The sequence below is a fragment of the Orcinus orca genome, chromosome 1 (genome assembly GCF_937001465.1).
Source record: "Orcinus orca chromosome 1, mOrcOrc1.1, whole genome shotgun sequence".
NCBI lineage: Eukaryota > Metazoa > Chordata > Mammalia > Artiodactyla > Delphinidae > Orcinus > Orcinus orca.
This window is the reverse complement of record NC_064559.1, coordinates 193,602,926-193,623,639: the sequence shown is the minus strand read 5'-3', so window position 1 is coordinate 193,623,639 and position 20,714 is coordinate 193,602,926. Positions and strand designations below refer to the sequence as shown.

The 20,714-nt window shown below is 38.5% G+C and overlaps 2 protein-coding genes across 21 annotated transcripts in view; both read left to right on the top strand.

Annotated features, from left to right (window-relative positions):
* The window catches only part of NCMAP (non-compact myelin associated protein), a 561,420-nt gene that overhangs the window by 105,970 nt on the left and 434,736 nt on the right, over positions 1–20,714 (top strand). The gene's annotated exons all lie outside the window — the stretch shown is intronic.
* SRRM1 (serine and arginine repetitive matrix 1) overlaps positions 1–20,714 on the top strand; it is a 32,367-nt gene that overhangs the window by 7,775 nt on the left and 3,878 nt on the right. For 4 of the 17 annotated variants that reach the window (XM_049695590.1, XM_049695562.1, XM_049695593.1 and 1 more), the window contains 12 exons: positions 1–96; positions 559–757; positions 1,047–1,166; positions 3,611–3,885; positions 9,004–9,084; positions 9,591–9,677; positions 10,983–11,127; positions 11,496–11,537; positions 15,150–15,260; positions 17,507–17,971; positions 18,551–18,746; positions 20,360–20,569. The exon at positions 1–96 is cut by the window's left edge. In XM_049695590.1, coding sequence (XP_049551547.1) covers positions 1–96; positions 559–757; positions 1,047–1,166; positions 3,611–3,885; positions 9,004–9,084; positions 9,591–9,677; positions 10,983–11,127; positions 11,496–11,537; positions 15,150–15,260; positions 17,507–17,971; positions 18,551–18,746; positions 20,360–20,569 — 2,027 coding nt within the window. The remainder of the gene's footprint in view (positions 97–558; positions 758–1,046; positions 1,167–3,610; positions 3,886–9,003; positions 9,085–9,590; positions 9,678–10,982; positions 11,128–11,495; positions 11,538–15,149; positions 15,261–17,506; positions 17,972–18,550; positions 18,747–20,359; positions 20,570–20,714) is intronic. The other 13 variants (XM_049695602.1, XM_049695564.1, XM_049695601.1 and 10 more) reach the window with 9 other exon arrangements.

Below are 20,714 nucleotides of genomic sequence, written 5' to 3'. Positions count from 1 at the left end.
GTCCTTCCCCTGCTCCAGAGAAGAAGGAAAAAACTCCAGAGCTCCCAGAGCCATCAGTGAAAGTAAAAGAACCTTCAGTACAAGAGGCCACTTCTACTAGGCAAGTACATAAAAATTCATTTATAAATATCACAATTTTAGCCTGTTATTAAGTGACCGTAAATATGATACCTGTGTGTTAAAAAAAATACTTGTTTTACTTGTAGATTTTTTAAATTATAAAGTTGGCTTGTTGAAAAGAAATTCAGATTGTATAGGGGAGTATAAGTAAGATGACCCAAAGGTGACCACTGCTATCTGTTGGTTGTGTTGCTTCAGATATTTTATATACTGTAACTTGCCCTTTTTTCCCCCACTATTATGGACAGCTTTGCACTTTTAAAAAAATGTATGTGATTAGAATTGTTAGTTCACTGGATTTCACTGATGTGTATATATCTTTCTAGATGTCTTCATGGATTTTGAAAACTTTTTAAAGAAACAGCTTTTTTATATTACTGTATTAAGACTTAGGAGTCTGAATAGAAAAGGCACAAAATAAGCTTTTTCTCCCCCCACACAGTGACATCCTGAAAGTTCCCAAGCCTGAACCAGTACCAGAGCCTAAAGAACCTTCTCCGGAGAAAAACTCCAAAAAGGAAAAGGAAAAGGAGAAGACCCGACCAAGATCTCGGTCGCGTTCCAAGTCAAGATCCCGGACACGTTCTCGCTCTCCTTCTCATACTCGACCGAGAAGGCGCCATAGATCCCGATCAAGGTGAGTAGTGGCTTTAAGATCTGCATAGGTCTTAGATTTTATGTGCTACTCTCCTAGGTAGAATTAGGTAAATTACGTCAAAGCTGTGGAAAACATTTAGCACAAATGTTACGCTTTGGATTTCCAGCAACAATTTAAGGACACTTTCTAGGTTCCATTAAAAATCTCTACACAAGTAGAAAATCGTGTCCCTTGAAATCCATTTTTTAAATGTAGCTGTCGAGAAAACTATTTTAAGGAATTCATTCCTTGCTCATGATTTACTCAGATTCTAATTCTGTTACGGCAGATCATACTCACCTAGAAGGCGGCCAAGCCCAAGAAGACGGCCATCTCCTCGAAGAAGAACTCCACCGAGACGAATGCCTCCTCCACCAAGGCACAGAAGGAGTAGATCTCCAGTGAGACGGTGAGAGTTTTGGGGTTTTTTGTTTTTTTGGTTTCTTTCAGTTTGAAATTGTCAGATGTACAAAAGTACACCATGTTTGTTTTAGGCTAATCTTTGAATTAGTGCTCCCCTGGAAAAAAAGAACTCATGAGTAATAATAGGTAATGTCTTAATAAGAGATACCTCATTTGAGATGTAATGCTGTTATTTGTGTAGTGATAACACTAGTCTAGTGTTGGAAAATAAAAAACAAATTATTGGTGAATTTGTGTTAATCTTACCAGTTATTTGTGTTAATAATCTTTACCACTTCAGACCCTACCAAGAAATCCTATCAAGTAAGGGAATTAGCCACCTTCTCCCTTTGGCTTTTAATTACCACTAGTTTCTGAATATAGATGACTACAGAGCCAGTAAAGTGCTTTACCAGTATTAAAATAACCCATTTGCGTTATACCTTTCTTAATGTGTCTTTTTCACATTAAAGAAGAGTACTTATTGTAAACAATTCAAACAGAAATGAGATGAATTGAAAATTACCCACAATCCCATTCCATAGATTTAACCGTTATTAGCAGTTTGGTATCTATTTTTGAAGAGACTGGGCATAAAAGTCACTGTCAATACCAGTGTTCTTTTTTAAAAATCATTTTTAAATTAGCATAAGGTAAAATGTTAGGATCTATAACTTTTAACAAAAAGACTGTTGCTACACCTGCCCTAAGTGGAGGCATGGTGCACTGGTAGCAGAGTTTTGTGCGTTCTTTTTTTTTTTTTTTTTTTTGCGGTACGCGGGCCTCTCACTGTTGTGGCCTCTCCCGTTGCGGAGCACAGGCTCCGGACACGCAGGCTCAGCGGCCATGGCTCACGGGCCCAGCCACTCCGCGGCATGTGGGATCCTCCTGGACCGGGGCACGAACCCGTGTCCCCTGCGTTGGCAGGCGGACTCTCAACCACTGCGCCACCAGGGAAGCCCCTGTGCGTTCTTTATGATGCATTTCACGTGTTTTTTTGAAGGAACTAGTGATTGTGTTTCAGATTATACTTAGGACAGAAATTTTTGTGTTTTGAGTCTATAAGGTATTTTCAAGGAACCAAATCAACTTGTAAATAAAAGAGGGTAAGCAGTAAGGTCCGTAATTTTGTTTCTGCAGTCTGAGGTTTTTCAGAGTCACTTTTTTTTTTTTTTTTTTTTTTTTTTTGGCGGAACGCAGGCCTCTCACCGCCGCGGCCCTTCCCACTGTGGAGCACAGGCTCCGGACACGCAGGCTCAGCTGCCACGGCCCATGGGCCCAGCCGCTCCGCAACACGCGGGATCCTCCTGGACCGGGGCACGAACCCGCGTCCCCCGCATCGGCAGGCAGACCCCCAACCACTGCGCCACCAGGGAAGCCCCTAGGGTCCCATATTTTTAAAAAAGATACTTTTCGGGAATTCCCTGGTGGTCTAGTGGTTAGGATTTGGCGCTTTCACTGCTGTGGCCCGGGTTCTGTCCCTGGTGGGGAACTGAGATCCCACAAGCCATGTGGTGTGGCCAAAATAAAGCAAAAACAAACAAGATATTTTTCTTTGGGGAGGGCTTGTCAAGGTATATTGAACCATTTTTTATAACTAATACTAAAAATTACGGAATTGATGTTACTACCGATAACTGAGACTGAAGATGTAAATGGTCAGTCAATTTAGGCATCACACTTTTCTAAAATTGATTGTTTCTCCTTTGGAGAAAAAGTAATACTGGTGCTTTCTAGCATAAGATCAGTGGAAACAGCTACTTCTTATATTGGAGTTTTGCAAGCAGCCTGTTTTAATTGCTTACTGAGCCATTTAACAGTCAAGATAATTTGCAGATTGTGTAAGATTCCCTTTCAGCCAGTTTTTATCTCACACTTAAGGTAGGGTTTCTTTTTTTCAGGTTCTCAGGAATTCTTCCGCCAAAGGTGAATTCTGCAGGTACACATAATTGCAACAGAACTTACCACAAATTTTGCCGCAGAATTCGAGAGTCCCCTGCTTCTAAGTTTATGTAGCTAAATGAATTCCTAATCTTGCACGTTTTTTTAAAAAATGCAACATAAAGGTTGCATGACATTGTGTTATTAAATGAAAAAAATACTTTGCCACCCAAATTTTGTACGCAAACTCCAAAACACTCATATTATTCCTAAGGAGGGAAGAGACTGGTTAGTTATTCTCTTATAGCACTTGACATATTTTATAACTACTGGAAAGACAACTCAGAAGCATTTATCAGAATAAGTTATTTAGTTAGTCTCAGAACTAGCTGTTTCCTGTCCTAGGTTATGGTTTTGTTTCACATTAAAAAAAAAACCTCATTTGTGTGCTTAGCTACATAAACTCAAAAGTTGGATAAAAATAGCTGTATTGTTGTGTAAACTGTACATGCCTGTAAGGTCATTTTCTGTAAGTATGCAGTTAATGAACATGAGTACTTTATTCCACAGAAGAAGGCGTTCATCGGCATCCTTGTCCGGGAGTAGCTCGTCCTCTTCTTCATCTCGTTCCCGGTCACCGCCAAAGAAGCCTCCAAAGAGGACATCCAGCCCCCCTCGAAAAACTCGTAGGTTATCTCCTTCAGCAAGTCCTCCGAGGCGAAGGCACAGGCCATCACCTCCAGCAACTCCACCACCAAAAACTCGTCATTCCCCGACACCCCAGCAGTCAAACCGTACGAGGAAAAGTCGTGTTTCTGTCTCTCCAGGGAGAACTTCAGGTAAAGGTAAAAATCAAGCACATAAAAACAACATGTTCTTTCTTCATTTGGCCACAAAATACCTAGTCAGTTGTTGCTGTCCCCTACTCCCTTCAAAGTATGAAGTTGCTGGGTAATATTTGTATGTCATGTTTTTTATAAATTTGCTTAGAAGCTCACCTTTTCTTTCCTGCTTTAAGTTCTTGTTGTTTGTTGAAATGGAGTTTACATGTAAAAGTGTTTTGTTTTTAGCAGTACCCTCTGGCACTGAGTAGGTGAAGTGTACTGTTAACCAGCCGTGGGCTGTTTGAGTTGGGGTAGCTTACCGAAGTTTGTGTTGTCATGGTAAGGGATCTTTTTATTACTATGACACCGGCTAACTTTTTTTTTTTACCCTGCAGATTTTTTGTTTGATATCTTATTTGAGGACTTCATATTCTGTTTTATTTCTTTCTTGGCCACATTGTACTTCCTAGGGAGGGACGTGGTGTCCTCCTAAAAACTGATTTGTTTTTTTAATTTAGGCCCTAGGCAGGGTTCTTCTGAGTATTGTCCTTGCTTTATTCTGCGGATTGATTTCTGAGGAATTTATGATCTGTGATCCTGCCAGGCAAGTAGAATGCCATGTTAGTCTGAGTGAAGGTTATGGTCCATTGGGGTTTGTTTCTTTAGCATTAAATATACACGGAGAAAAACTATGGTATCCATTTGAATTGGGCCTTTGATGCTTAGGACTGGAATGATATACACACCGTGATAAGTGAGTAGTGGGGGAGGGGAGGTCTTAAAAGAACTGTTATAGTAATTGGATGTTAAGGAGCATTCTGTAGATTAATATATACTGGGGTTGCTCTGATCACATTTAAATTTTCAGATTATAAATGAAGAAATCAGGGATACTTCAGGCAAAATCTTGACTATGTTTTTATGAAGTTGGTGAGAGCAAGATTTCTAATCAGCACCCTGCTGCTTCATTTGTGTCCACCCTACCACCATCCACTGGCCCCACAACCTTGCAGTGTGGCAGTTCTAGAAAGGCAAATTTTGCTTTTTTGATCTGTTACTGTGAGGTATAGACAAGCTATCAGAGTGAGGGGGGAACTGACAGATGATGGTAATTTGTAAAGAGTAATGTACAAATTATTTTCTGAACCTTAACAGGTTAATTTGCTGATAACATAAATATTATGTGGTCATTTTTGTTGAATTGGCTCTTTAGACTTAGGCAACTGGATAATAATAGAGAAACCTTTAGGTCTTACAGGTTCAGACATAAGTATGGGAGGGTTGTCTTACGATCACTTATTTTCATAATATCATGTCCCATATTACTTTTTGTTCAAAATAGTTTCCAGTCACCGTGTCCACATCTGATGCCCGTTGTCCTAACCTATTTTTTCTTTTCCTGTGAAGTTTTTGCACTTCTGAATACTTCTTTCCTTTGTCTGGAGCCAGAAAGTTCTCTAGTAAAATAATAGTTTGAATGTTCCCATCTGTTACTTTGCAAAAACACATCAGATTCTGATTTTTCTGTTTACATCACATAGCCAAAGGGTAATAAAAGTACCTGAGCAGAGGACTGAATCCTTGTTAAATAGGTTGATTGTTAAGAATTACTTGTTAACCTTTGTTAGGGTCTGCACAGATACTAACCTCTTGTGTCTTGATATGTTGTCGGGAAGAGTGGGCTGCTGCTTTCCTGGAAACAAGTCACAGTGGATATGTACATAGGAGAGAAGTCAAGGTGGAAGACAAAGGGCCAGTAACGTTCCTGTGGCTTATGGGACAGGTCTTCCATGTCCAAACAAAACCCAGCCAAAGAGATTGACTGTGGGTAGTGTAGTGAGAGCCTGCCTTTTGTCCACTGAGGCTGAATATTGGTTGTAACTACTTGGAGATAAATAGCTTTTTATAGTAAAACAATCCCAACCCTCTGTGATGAAATTTCAGAGCTAGGAAAGACTTCAGAGGTTGTCATAGGTTCTCAGGTTAAGTGAATTGGTCAAGGTCAGCCATCCAGGACTAGAATTTGGGTTCTCATTCCCAGTTCAGAAATGTACACTTTCCCAACTTTCCTACCCCCACATGCCTGTTTTGATTGCTAAAGGAGGGAAATAGAAGGCAGGGTAAAGTTTTTCAGCTTCTGTACCGGGTAGTATGATTTCAGAAATTCCTTTCTTGCAGTCTCCATTGCTAATAAAAGTATTGATAGCATTGAAGTGTGATAGAGTTTTCTTTAGTGTTTCGTGGGGTAGTCATCAATCAGGGCTTTAAGGTTCTGCTGTTAATAGTGGGTGCATGGAGTGGGAGGGAGGCAGGAAAAGTATTTTGGAGAATTAGAGGTAAATTATTTGGAGTATAATATACATTCTCATCTGAAAGAGTCCTCAGGACGCACTTTGTAATCGATGGCGTGTCATAGTTAAATTGGCATTATCTTAGTACATAAAACAGTGCTTTGAAATCAGTGGAATATTTAATGAAGTATGTTTACAGGGGATCTATACATATGGTGGTGGTAATAATTTTGAGTTAGATCAACATAACCATATGAATGTGCTCTGTAGATACGGATTATTTTACTAATTCTGGTCACAGAGTGACTTATCTTTACAAGTGATCTTTTGAGCAAGTCTGCAAGGTTAATGATTAATAGGACTATTGAAGTAAATTTAAAATTCTGGTTTTTCAATTGACTTGGGAGATTTCAGACGTCATTTTAGAATGATTTTGCCCCTTAAATACTAAAAATGAAACAACATTAACATAAAAATAAAATTTTTAATAAAAATAAGTTGTGAAAATTTTATCTAGATAAGCAAACATTGATGAAACATGTATGATATTAATAATGCTATGATTCAGTCAGTCTTATTAAACCAGAGTAGGGGGTATATAATGGATACTTGTTTAATGCTGATTATATCAACAATGACTTAAGACTTGTACCCAAGCCGTTAGTGAGAGATTAGATCAGGATAAAACTCCAAATACAAGTTTCTGTGGGGAAAAAATGTAATGTTGTAGTTCAGTTGTATTATTTACTAAATAGGTATTTGACCACTATATAGCAAACATAACCACATTTGTAATGTTTCTCAGAGGAAAATGCATTCCGGCATCCAAACATCCAGCTCCCAAACACATTTTGGAACCCAGTTCTCTAAGGTGGTACTTCGACGTTTGGGTTTATGACTAGATGCCTATAATATTTTTTCAAGAATTGAAGATTAACTGACACTTAAAAATGAAGAGTACTGACCCCAAAAATAGCTTTGAATCCTTAAAATTTAAAGGCATTTCTATTTCATGTCTTTGAATTTCTTAAAATACAAGTTTTTTTTGTTTGGTTGGTTTTTTTTGGCTGCATTGGGTCTTGTTGGTGTGCGCAGGCTTTTCTCTAGTTGGCGGCGAGCAGGGGCTACTCTTCATTGCAGTGGTTTCTCATTGCAGACCATGGACTCTAGGCGTGCGGGCTTCAGTAGTTCTGGCTCACAGGCTCTAGAGCACAGGCTCAGTAGTTGTGGCGCACGGGCTTAGTTGCTCCGTGGCATGTGGGATCTTCCTGGACCAGGGCTCGAACCTGTGTCCCCTGCATTGGCAGGTGGATTCTTAAGCACTGCGCCACCAGGGAAGCCCTAAAATACAAGTTTTAAATGCAGTCTTGCTACTATATTTCATGATAATTAGATAATCACTAGATTAACTAGTCACTGGATTTTTTACCCAATCCAGTGATTTGTCCAAAAGGCTTATTAGGTAGAATTAATAAAATGCTGGTATTTTAAAAGTATAGTGGTAAATTCTTCAGTTGGATTACTTCAGCAAAAATGATTAGATTGCTAAATTACTGCCCCTTAGAATAAGTCTTTACAGTATTCTGAATGAGCGTCTGTTAAATGAAATGTATCTAAATTCTAGGTTAAACATTCCATGTTAATTGCTTTAATTAAACAGAAACAGGTGTAAGGGTACTGAGGGCATCATATTGTTTTCAAGTCTAGTTCTTAGAGGAATGGTCTCAAATAATGTTTCAGGTTAATGTAGGGTAAGATTAATGATTATCTGTGTATATACTTTTTTGTGTGTGTGTGTGGTACGCGGGCCTCTCACTGTTGTGGCCTCTCCCGTTGCGGAGCACAGGCTCCGGATGCGCAGGCTCAGCGGCCATGGCTCACGGGCCCAGCCACTCCGTGGCATGTGGGATCCTCCTGGACCGGGGCACGAACCCGTGTCCCCTGCATCGGCAGGCGGACTCTCAACCACTGCACCACCAGGGAAGCCCATGTGTATATACTTTTGACATTAGTTGAAGCAATGGGATGGATAATGTGGACAGAGATAGTAATTGTTAGAAATTAACGCCTATGCCATAGGTATAGAAGTAGTGTCTTGGGTTCAGATCCTAGTCCATTTCAATTACCCGCATGACTTCAGTTGAGGTTATTTATTTTTTATTTTTTTAATTTTTTTAAATCTTTGGAAAGGATCCTCTAGCCTTAGCATTTAATATTTTTACCGTTGTGAAGGTCTACTTTTTTACAGGTAGTTTAAGTCCCTCATGCTATTGTGAAGGTTATACTCTACATCAAAAGCCTTCAGCCTCTTAGGTGACTAATTTGTTCCTCTTCTCCAGACCAGATACTTTTCTCTGAAAATTTCGTCAGATCTTATGTCATTTATCATTTATCATTTATCATCTTCATTACTTTTCTGGACCAACCTGTAGGGGGTGCTTAAAAGGTCTTATGTTAATGAGGTCTTTGTAGTTAAGAGTGTGTGTTTTAGGTTGTAGGGTAGCACACAGAGGTTTACTTTACTGAGCTGAATGTTATGCATTAGCATAGAGCTTGTTCTACTCAGAAACAGCAGCTCCCAATTTCTCTTAAAGTTTCTCTTGGGAGAATCTGAAAGTTTGAAAATTGGAAAATCATTGTAGAACTTTCTGAGGCTTTTCACCAAACATTTACAAATTCTTGCTTCTGCTTCAGGTAATGATAACAGGGGCTTATAGGAACTTTTTAATTGTCAGTAAATTATTTATGAGAATAGTCACACTTCTTTTTGTACTGTTAAGAAGATGTGTTGCTTTTTGTTTTGTTTTTGTATGTATGTAAGTGGGGTTTTTCTTCCCCTTATTTTTAGTGACAAAACATAAAGGTACTGAGAAAAGAGAGTCCCCTTCACCAGCACCCAAGCCTAGAAAAGTAGAGTTATCTGAATCAGGTAAGTGTTTTTTGTTTGTTTTGGTTTTTTTAAGCTGAATTAGATTCTGGTTAAAGATTAATTATACGATATGGCTTAATGGTTAAGAGCTAGGACTTTGAAGTCATACCAGCCTGTTTGAATCCCCAGCTCCACTAACTACTTTTTGTTTGTTTTAATAATTTATCTGAGCCTCTACTTTTTTTTTTTTTTCATCTCTGAAATGCAGATAACAGTACCATCCTTTAGGTCTTTGGTTGTTAACTGAAATAATGTTTATAAAGTGCTTGGCATGCAGACCGAACTGTCACAAATGCCTAAATAAGTTTATTTTTATTATATTTAGTGAAGATAGTCTAAGTTAGCATTTAAATTGGCATTTTAAGCTCCTCCTTTATTAAAAAAGAGTAGCTGTATTGCTTGACCCAACCAGATAAAGGTTTAGGAGACCATTTCCCAATTCAAATATGTTACATTTTCTGTATGCATGACTAAAGAAACACTTTCTAAATGCATCCATCTTTCAGAAGAAGATAAAGGTGGCAAAATGGCTGCAGCAGATTCTGTGCAGCAGAGACGCCAATACAGACGACAGAACCAGCAGTCTTCCTCTGGTATGGACACTGGTTACATTTTTTTCTTTCTGCATATCCTAATAAAAATACTTAAGATAAAAATATCCAAAAGTGTAGTGAATGTATCAATACTTAGGAGAAATATTTTTGTGCCTGTGTATAAATATGTTAGGAGGAAGTGTTAGTACAATAGTTAAAACAGGAATAGAAATTGGAAAAGTATATTTCTTTCCTCAACCCTGTCTTACTCCCCAAAGCTTTTATTCAGAAATTTTCTGTGCATGTATAAGTATCTGTGGTTTAAAAAAAAAAAAAAAAAACCCACAGGCTCAAACTGTAGATTATATTGCCTGCCTGTTTAACCTACTATAGCTAGACATCTTTCCCTGTTAATTCTTAGGATCTACCTCATTTATTTACCAGCTGCAGCATTTTTAAAATTTTGATAATATGCTGTCATCTGTTGAGCCACTCGCCTATTTGGACATTTAGGTTATTTCTAGTTTTTTTGTGTGTTTGTGCTTATGTGAGTATATCTGTAAAATAGTAATTAGGAGGGGAACTTCTGAATTAAAAAGTACGTACGCAGAAACCTGATTTTTAAACCAGATATCCTGGTTTTATTCGCTTAGTTGGTATTTGTGACTGAGTCTAGGCACTACCTTTGCTTTTCATTTATAAAAATGGAAACCAAAGCATCCCACAGTGACATTAAGTCAGTTAAAAGCCATACAGCTTTTGCAGCTCTTTAAGATGAGGTTAATCATGGAAGTGTTTGAAAAATGCATGTAAGTTTTGGATATTTTTTGGTATTTGGGACTTGTTAGTTATTTTAAGTTAAGGAAACCATGTACAAATGAAGTGTTTCTCTTTGCAGTTCTTGACTGTTACCAGGCCTGTAGGAAATGTCACATTTTGTTTGTTTGATAAATAATAGGGATATGAAGTAAATTATTCAAATGCTAGTAAGACTTTCAATAGCCTTAAAAGTACATAGAGTAGAGTAACAAGAATTAAATAATGCTTGAGATGCTTTTTAAGCTTTACTTAGTTATCTGGAAGATCACTAGATTTATAAGGGACACTGTCTTGTTGGATTGTTCTGTAGAAATGATTTGTATAACGTAATTATATAATAACGTATATTTATGTATGCTTGACTTTCAAGTCATTAAGCACATATCGATATTACCTTTTTTCAGAACTGATGGCTGTATATGTGCTTGCTTATATTAGTGGACTTGATTTGCTAATTTGGACACTCCATCTGCTTAGATTCCAAAAACGTAGATAGACTCTTAAGCATAGACCTGATGTAAATTTTTGTTTATTGTGTAATTATAGATTCTGGCTCCTCCTCTTCCTCAGAAGATGAGCGACCCAAAAGGTCCCATGTGAAGAATGGTGAGGTAGGCAGGCGGCGGAGACATTCCCCTTCCCGGAGTGCCTCTCCATCACCTCGAAAGCGCCAGAAAGAGACTTCCCCTCGGTAATGTCTTCAGTGGTGTTCTGTAGTTGTGATAAAACTTCATAACTTAAGGGATGGGCTGTGGGCTTATTTAGAATTTGCTTAACTCCTTGCTTTCAAGAACTCACAGTAGGAGATGGTCAGATTTGGGGGGTATTTGGGTTTTCTTTGTTCCGTGGTCATTACTATTTAATGAGAACTTAGTAAGTTTTGTACCAGTATGTCGAACGTGTGCATGACTAGAATAGACCAGTTAAATCATAGCATTAACTCCCGACCATGTTTGAATATCTAAAAAAATATATCTCCATTAGTGATACTTAACTCCGTTGAAGTAATTAATTTGGTGAATGGAATTCTTGACATTTGTTTTTTTCCACTGCTCTCAGGATGCAGATGGGAAAGCGATGGCAATCGCCAGTGACTAAAAGGTTGGTTAGATGCTATTTTGTAAATTAGGATTACATGTCAAAGTTTGAGTGACTTAATTTACTGTTTAGGTAACATCCCATTCTGACGTTTACAGGGTATGACTGGAGAAGTTCCTCAATTGTTTTGGTTTGATTATATTTTCTTACACATCAGAATAATGATAAAAACATACACAGTGTTCACTTTAGAGCATCATTTGGATTTAGAGTTTTGTGCACTTACAGTGTATTTGTTAGTCTTCTGTTTTTTGAGGTCTTTCCAAGAGATAGGACAGTAGTAATAGTTCCTTAGATTTAGTGGGAACAGACTTTGTGGTGACTATAGGGAAGGCAAGAAAAACATGGGAGAAACATTTAAAAGATTAAAAAATGACTGTGAGGCTTTGGCCCTGTTCAGTGTTTCCTACAGTAGAAAGGTAAGTTGCATATCCTTTTGGAACCTGTTTGGTCATCAGGGTCTTTGTGACCCTAAGGCCATAATATTTTAGAGCCAGGTGATACATAGAAATCTCTAATTCAGGCGTATCTCATAAGTGAGAAAACAGGGGCTCAGAAGTAGTAAGTGAGTTTCTTAGGGTTACAGAGTGACAAAACCAGATCTTAGACCTGTGCCATTGACTTTATACCATTCCACCATGACATTGTACTGTCTTTGCTAGTCTTCTGCTTTCTGAGGTCTTTGCTGTCACTAAATTTCTAAGTATCCTTCCTGAAATGTTCACATTGTTCTCTTTATAGATCAGTTTTTGAAGCTGTGTTGTTTTAAGTAGTCTCACTAATTAATAAGAGTGTTTTCTTGGAAAGGTTCTTTGGAACCAGTTGGCAGTGTATATGATGGAGCAAAACAGTGTGTTTGTGCTGTGGAAGTAACTTACTTGACAAGAAAAAATAGAAACCTTAAAAAAAATTTAGGTACAAAGGTATTCTGTTCCCAACTGTGATTACTCCAGGTTTCTGTAAAATTGCTAGTACAGCAGCTAAAAAATTGCTTTACAAAATCAGGTTAGTGGTAAGATTCTGCCCCCCCCCCCCGCCCCCCCGCAGCCGGTTATGGATAATGATGTTAGAGATTGCCATCAAGTCTCTAGGATTTGGAGATGGAGAAAGAATTGTTTGGGATCACACTTCAGTATTTATTTTTAAGAAGGGAAATACCGCCTGGCTTTGAATATTTCATATATAAAGTTTAAAGATTGAAAAACGCAGCATTTTTCATGCTTCTAAACATGTGTCTTTGGGTATTGAACACTCTTTCCTTAACAGTGAATGGTGTATTGATCATACTTAGTATAAAAAGATAGTTGTTGCATCTATAACTTTTTGTCTTCATTACCAGCCTGACTAGTGAAGTGAGGTGATTCTGAAGAGGTCACTGCAGAGATCTCAAGCTGTCTTTGTCCTTATAAGACTTTTGTATTCCTACATACTCGAGGGCTGAGGGCTACTTCATGTTTTAAGGCTTATTGAAACTGGTTCTCGTGCAGTTTGGGTGGGGGGAGACCTCTGTACTCAACAATTTCTATACACAGTTGAAGGCTTGAGTTGGCACTAGTATTCAGAGTAACTAGAAAATGTTTAGCCTTCTTCTTCTACTTCTTCCTCTTCTTTTAAACCCCTGATATGTATGCCATATCAGCTCAGGTAAGAAACTGTAGCCTTTAGGTCATAGAGCCATCGGGTGTCAAGATTCCAGTTATAAGTGATTATCAAATTTTTCTTGTAGTTCCTTTAAGTATGCTAGTTTGGTTTGTTTGTTTTTTTTTTTTTTTTTTTTTAGGTTATGGTTTTATTCTTATTCTCTTTTTGGCTTTTTCTCACATGGAAACAGGACATTGAAGGTCATCACTGAAAGGGACCTTTTAGTTATTCCAAGCCTTTCATTTTACAAATGAAACTGAGGCACAGAATAAATATCTTAGGTCATTAGTGTATTATAATAGATTCTAATCTGAGTTAAATTTTTTTTATGAGAATATTTTAAAAGAGAAGTCACATAATCAACAGTAATAGCCTCTCTTGCTATTACACCTACTGATAACACATTGGGAGTTCTGCTTTGTATCATCTCACCCTCAGAGTTTGCGAGTGTAAACCTTTGTTTTTCTTTTTTGAGTCAAAACCCAAATGTCTTTTCCCGTTTGAAATCTTCATTACCTGTTGAAACAGTAGTCCACCCTGTTTCTCTAGGTCCCGTAATTCTCAGATTAGCCTTGCTAGTAAAGTGGCTTCTCCTTTACTGTTCTTTCTTGTAATTAATAATTTGGTGTCTACGTTTCATCTGAAGCTTATCTGTCCTGTAGTTTATATTTTAAATCTGTTCAGAGTGAGGTCTTAGTCCCCACAGGGCATAAGCAAATTTAAATTAAAAATTAAATTTACTAATGAATGTCAGAATTTTCATTGTTCTGTTAATGAACTCTCCTTAGTTTTAATGGGGAATCAAGACTAGTAAACTTTAGAAAATACTTCCAGATTCACAGGAAGCATCAATCCTGTACTGGGCAAGAAATTTAGAACTAATTACAGTTGACCCTTGAACAACATGTGTTTGAATTGTGTGACTCCACTTACACGCACATGGCTTCTTTTTTTTTTTTTTTTACAATAAATGCATATTATAGTACTGCACGATCCTCGGTTGATTGAATCTGCCAGCGCAGAAGCCCAAGCCCCCCACGTTGTTTAAGGGTTAATTGTATATTATTTGACTTCTTTGTATACACAAACTTGGCCAATAGATGTCAAACTGGCTTGGTATTTATTTTAGTATATCTGCTGGGAGACTACTATGAGTTAGTCCAGTTGATTATAATTGTATTTTTCAGGTGTGCTTTTTATGTTAATTGGTTAAATGCCTAACTGCTCAGAATTAAGGTCTGTGATTCTTATCTATATTTTAACCGCATTGCTCCCAGTGGCTTTAGTGCTCAGACAGCCTTGGTCCTTTGTCTTTGGGGTAGTGTTTTTAGTTAATAGTTTGCAACTGTTGAACTGTGGGAACATACTTTTTAAAAAATCAAGAACTTGGAGCGGTGACACCCAGACTTCGGGCCTTAAATATCTGTATTTGAACATTGTGTTTTTCTAGGCCTTAGAACAGTTGTTCCTAACAAGGAATCAAAAATCACTTGAAGAACCTTTTTAAACATATACTGGCTAGACCATAGCCCAAACCTGGTGAACACAAATTTCAAATAAGCTTCCAAGCTGTTTCTGATGTACATTCTAATTAAAAAGCAATGCGCTAAGGCAGTGTTTTCAGACTTTTTTCACCTTGCGTCATGTTAAGAATGTTTTATGTCATGACTCAGACTGCATATTTATATACAGAAACAAAAATTTCACAATACAAAATTTACCCTTACCACAAGTTAAAGCACTTTGTTTTTCTTTTCTTTCTTTCCTTTTTTTTTTTTTTTTTTTTTCTTTTTTAAATCCTGGTTCTCACCCAGGGTCTTGACTAACTACACTGTAGTTTGAAAAACACTGCTTTGAGGGATAGAGTGAAAGCTGCTGCACTTTGGGTTGACAATGATTGAAACTAAATCATCTTGATCACTTAGTTATAAATGTTACTGACTCTGAATCAACTATAATTCTTCTTTGGTTTAGTGGTAGACGGAGGAGAAGCCCCTCCCCACCGCCTGCCAGAAGGCGACGTTCTCCTTCTCCTGCTCCTCCGCCTCGTCGACGCAGGTCTCCCACACCACCACCACGACGCAGGTACTTTATCACGTAGGCTAGTGGGAGCTAAAGGGAGCAACTTTGAATCTTTGTGATTGAAATATGTTATTCGAGTGGCATGCACAGCTGTTTACAAAATACCATATAGTATACAATTCCATTTACATGAAAAGTCCAGAACACATGAATCTGTAGAGATAGAGAGTTATTAGATAAATGGTGCCTAGGGTGGGATGGGAATGGGGAGTCATGATGGTTGAACACTGTGAATATAGTTGACCCTTGAGCAAGGAGAGGAGTTAGGGGCACCGACCCTCCACGCAGTTGAAAATCTGAGTATAACTTTACAGTTGGCCCTCCGTATCTGCGGATTCAGCCAACAGCAGATTGTGTAGTACTGCAATAAGTATTAAAAAAAATCCACATATAAATGGACCCATGGAGTTCAAACCCATGTTCAAGGGTCAACTGTATACTAAAACAATTGAAATGCACACTTCAAATGGGTGAATTTTATGATTTGTGAACCACATATCAATAAAGATGTTAAATTAAAAGGCAGGATCACTAGTGATTACAGAGGGAAAAAATATTTATAGTGGGGAGTTAAGTTTTGCTTTTTGGAACTTTCTGAATTTTTTTTCTCTTCAAATATTTTCGATCCATGGTTGGTTGAATTTGTGGATACTGGATCTTTGGACACAGAGCGTTGACCCTGTCAGACAAACCCAAATTGAAAGCCATTTTACAAAGTAACTGATGAGTACTCTTCAAAAAAATGTCAATTATGAGAGGGAGAGAGACTGAGGAGCAGTTACAAATTGGCAGAAACTAAGGACACGTGACAACTAAACGCAATGTAGGATCCTGATTTTTGGAACCTGGAACAGAAAAAGGACATTAGTAGAGAAAACTGGGGTGACATTAGTATTTTAGTTAATACCAAGGTTAATTTCATAGTTTTGGTAATTTTTCTGTAGTTATATGGGATGTTAAGTGGAAAGTCTCCACTAATTTTGCAACTCTTCTGTAAATCAAAAATGATTTCAAAATAAAAGTTAGGGGGAAAAAAATTTTAAGAGCATTGCTCAAACACATTATCAAGCGGTATAGTTGCTGCTACAACTCCTGAATGGCCATTATGTGGCAGGTAAAGTGGTAGATGTTTTATGTACTTCATGTCTCCTCAAGATGATCTTGCTTGGTATTCCCATTTTTCAGGTGAGGAAATGGGGGTTCAGAGTTATTAAATATGAGGGCAAAATGGAAAACTCTATGGTGTTGCCCAATGTATGGCCTATCCCAAAGCTGATTTTTAGGCAGGAAAATATTTAGAGCTCAAGGTCTGAATGTTTCAGAAGAAAATCAGGCCATTGGAACTAAATGTTTTATTGAGGTTTAATTCCTGAGAGGCAAGTTAGGGTTATGTAGGGATTAAGCATTAAGAGGAAGGCCAAGTTGAGACTTTGACAGGGATGCGTTCTGCCTAGCAGTAGACTTCCATTGAATACTATTTTGACGCACAAAAAATGTAAGTCTGTCTTGGTGGGGGCAGGGTAGAGATGCCTTTTAAAGCTGTGCAAGTGAATGCTAATTATTAATTCAGAGTCCAAACACCAGTTTAGAGAGGGTACCCCCTACACAGGAGAGCTCTTTAAAGCACAGACTTCCTGAGTTCAAGTTGAACACGGTCAACAGAGTCTTGCTAATGTAGTTATCTAGTTGCTACATAGTGATAATGGATTTTCAGTTTCCTTAGAGCAATGCCAGGTTCTCTTCTAAAAAAATACTAAGTTGATTTTATATGGATTGTGCTAAATGACTTTTTGTGTGTGTGTGTGTGGTACGCAGGCCTCTCACTGTTGTGGCCTCTCCTGTTGCGGAGCACAGGCTCCAGACGCACAGGCTCAGCGGCCATGGCTTACGGGCCTAACCGCTCTGTGGCATGTGGGATCTTCCCGGACCGGGGCACGAACCCATGTCCCCTGCATCGGCAGGCGGACTCCTAACCACTGCGCCACCAGGGAAGCCCATGCTAAATGACTTTTGACAAATTTGAATTCAGTCTGAAAACTAAATTTCTCCATTAATCACAATGACCTATTTGTAGTCATCTAGGATAAACAGGAATTTACTAAGTGATTTTTTTTGTTGTTGTTACCTTAAATGAGTTTAAACGCATGACATTTCCACTTAGAAATATTCTCTCTCTGTGTGGTGCTGTATAAGTACATAGTTTTCTTTGCATTCTGTTTCTACTCTGTTGGACCGTTTATTTTTCCTAGGACTCCTTCTCCTCCCCCACGTCGTCGCTCACCTTCCCCAAGAAGATACTCTCCTCCAATACAGAGGAGATATTCTCCTTCTCCACCTCCAAAGAGAAGAACGGCTTCACCCCCTCCCCCTCCTAAACGAAGGCCATCACCGTCTCCACCACCAAAGCGTCGGGTCTCCCATTCGCCACCTCCCAAACAAAGAAGCTCCCCAGTCACCAAGAGACGTTCACCTTCGTTGTCATCAAAGCATAGGAAAGGGTCTTCCCCGAGCCGATCTACCCGGGAGGCCCGGTCACCACAACCAAACAAACGGCATTCGCCCTCACCACGGCCTCGAGCTCCTCAGACCTCCTCAAGTCCTCCAGCTGTTCGAAGAGGAGCATCGTCATCACCCCAAAGAAGGCTGTCCCCATCTCCAAGTTCTAGGCCCATTAGGAGAGTCTCCAGGACTCCGGAACCCAAAAAGATAAAAAAGTAAAAATATTTTATCCTTTTTGGTTAGGAACACTAACTTGCATAGCTCTTTATGCTTGGAAGCCCCCTGCCCCCCAACTGAGAAATCACAGGAAAGAATAGCTGTGAATACAAACTTTAAGGCAAATTCTAGGTCCTATTCGTAGATCCTTTCTGTTTTCAGGATAGTTCCTCATGGTATAAGCTAAATGCCATAGGATTTTACTTGGTTCTTAGGGATATCAGGCTTATTGAGTCTGTTTCCAAACCTAGCTCTGAAGTGATGCATAGGATATTTCTTGCATGTCTATGTAAGACTGATAAAAGCAGTCTTAAATACAGGAACTGGCATTACTAATTTCATACAGGAAGAATCATTAACAGAATGGATAGAGGATTGTGGAGCTTGAACTACTCTCCAGGAGACTTAGGTGGTAAAAATTTGATAAGTGTTAGTATAATCAACCAGCAAGACTAAGTGCTGTGAAATACTTAAAGTTCATTATCTGGTTGTATAATGGTAGTTGGTTGTTTTCTCTTAAGAGAGAAGGATCTGTGCTTTTGGATATTAAATGTTTTATTTTTTCCCTCTGTTTCTAGAGCTGCCTCACCAAGCCCTCAGTCGGTAAGGAGGGTCTCATCTTCCCGATCTGTCTCGGGATCTCCTGAGCCAGCAGCTAAAAAGCCCCCAGCACCTCCATCCCCTGTCCAGTCTCAGTCACCCTCTACCAACTGGTCACCAGCGGTACCGGTTAAAAAGGCTAAAAGCCCAACACCAAGCCCATCACCGGCAAGGGTATGTCTGCCCTGTTTTGGACATCTTTTGTAATTAAACAGGACATCTGCCCTGTTTTGGTCACTTGGAAGGAGAGAATTTTTTGTCTTTTGTAGTTCAGAGGAGCATTACTTTCTATGGTTCAGATGGACTTCAAAAGGAGGCACAAGTTAAGTGGTGGTGTTTGCATCACAGTCCATGCTTAGTACTCTAGACATCCACTAATTTGTGATATGTCTACTACTGTTATCTTGGTGGTGAAGATTGGATTATGTAGACAATTTAGAAAAACAGAAAAAAATTACCCTTGATTCTGTTATCTAGGAGAAAAATAGTTTAGCGTTTCTGCTGTTTTCTCTAGTGTTTGACAGGTTTTGGGATAGTTATGGTCACAATCAATAAAAATTTCAATCTTAGATCATGTCTATTAGTCTGATTACATTTTTATATAGAAAAAATACACTTTATCACAAGAACATACCAAAATGTCGACGGTGGTTATATGTTAGAAGGAGAATGATGCGTGATCTTAATTTTTCTTCTTTACATCTTAATGGTCTTATTTTTTCCTACAGTGTAAATACATTATTTCTATAATAAAAAATGAACCTCACAACTTGTGAAATGTTAGATGGAGTGGAAAGTACTTTGTTGTCCCATATAGCCTTATCTTTGGCAAGCTACATAGATAAGAATAACACTCTTGGTTTTACATTGTCAAGCTTAAATATCATTGGGATATAAAAATATCAGAGCTTAAACTGTTTTCTTTGTGATTCATTAATCTAATCATGGCAGGTTTCTGTATTGTATAAAATCAGTGGTGGATGTCCATCTTAATAGGATTGAATTATTGTGCAGACTGACTGAATGGATTGAGGAATTTTAAGTAATTGCTTAGAAATGTGAGATTTAAAAATTATAGACTAGATGCAATTATAGCAGAGCCTACCCTTTGCTTAAATTTGGAATATATGTGGTGGAGAACAATGTACCCACATTCTAGACATAGATCAGACAGTGATTAGAGATGTGGCATTCATACACGCTTGTATTTAGGATAATAACTATTAAAAGCCTACATGTTAGGCTGGTATTGTGGGTGATTTACAGATATTCCCATTTAACTTTTGTAACAGCTTTATCAAGGATAGTTATACCCATTTTGGGTTGACAAAAAGGCCTCAGAACACGTCAGGCAATTTGAGGTCAACTAGTTTAATAGGTTCAGGAACCAGAATTCAAATCAGGTCTAGTTGAGTTCAGAGACTTTTCTTCCTGTTGCACATGGTGCTTTTCCTTACATATGGAGGTAGACCCTGACTCAGGCCAGTCTTGGAGACCTGATTCATAGCTTGTGGTTGGGAGGCCTGGTTTAATGTGAAGTTAGTTGGGGAAATTTTTAAAAAATCATTTATCTTCAAGGTCTGTTTCAACTCTTGGAAGTCTTTGCTTTCAGTGGTGGTTCCCATCTTTTAGGAGTACTTTTCTTAGTGTTGATTGGCCCTGGGTCTTCTTTCCCCCCTGAAGCCGTATGAAATCCTGAGATTAGTCCAGTTGCTTATTCCCTTGAAGAAATAAAATGTTTAGTTCGACAGGTTGATTTTATTGCTTTGGGTTTTCTGGATTTCTAGAATTCAGACCCAGAAGGAGGTGGAAAGAAAAAGAAGAAAAAGAAGGACAAGAAACACAAAAAGGATAAGAAGCACAAGAAGCACAAAAAACACAAGAAGGAAAAGGCTGTAGCTGCAGCTGCTGCAGCTCCTGTGACCCCTGCAGCCATTGCTGCTCCCACAACCGCGTCAGCACAGGAAGAACCAGAGGCAGAGCCAGAGCCTAAGAAGGTATTTACGAACACTCTTACAGTGTGTACAGATAGCTGAATCATTTGGTATTGAGAAGTAGCTAAGTAATTTTTTTCTAATAATTGGATGCTCAGCTGTTAACTCTTTTCTGATCGGTTTCTCTATGACCACCTACCAAGAGCAG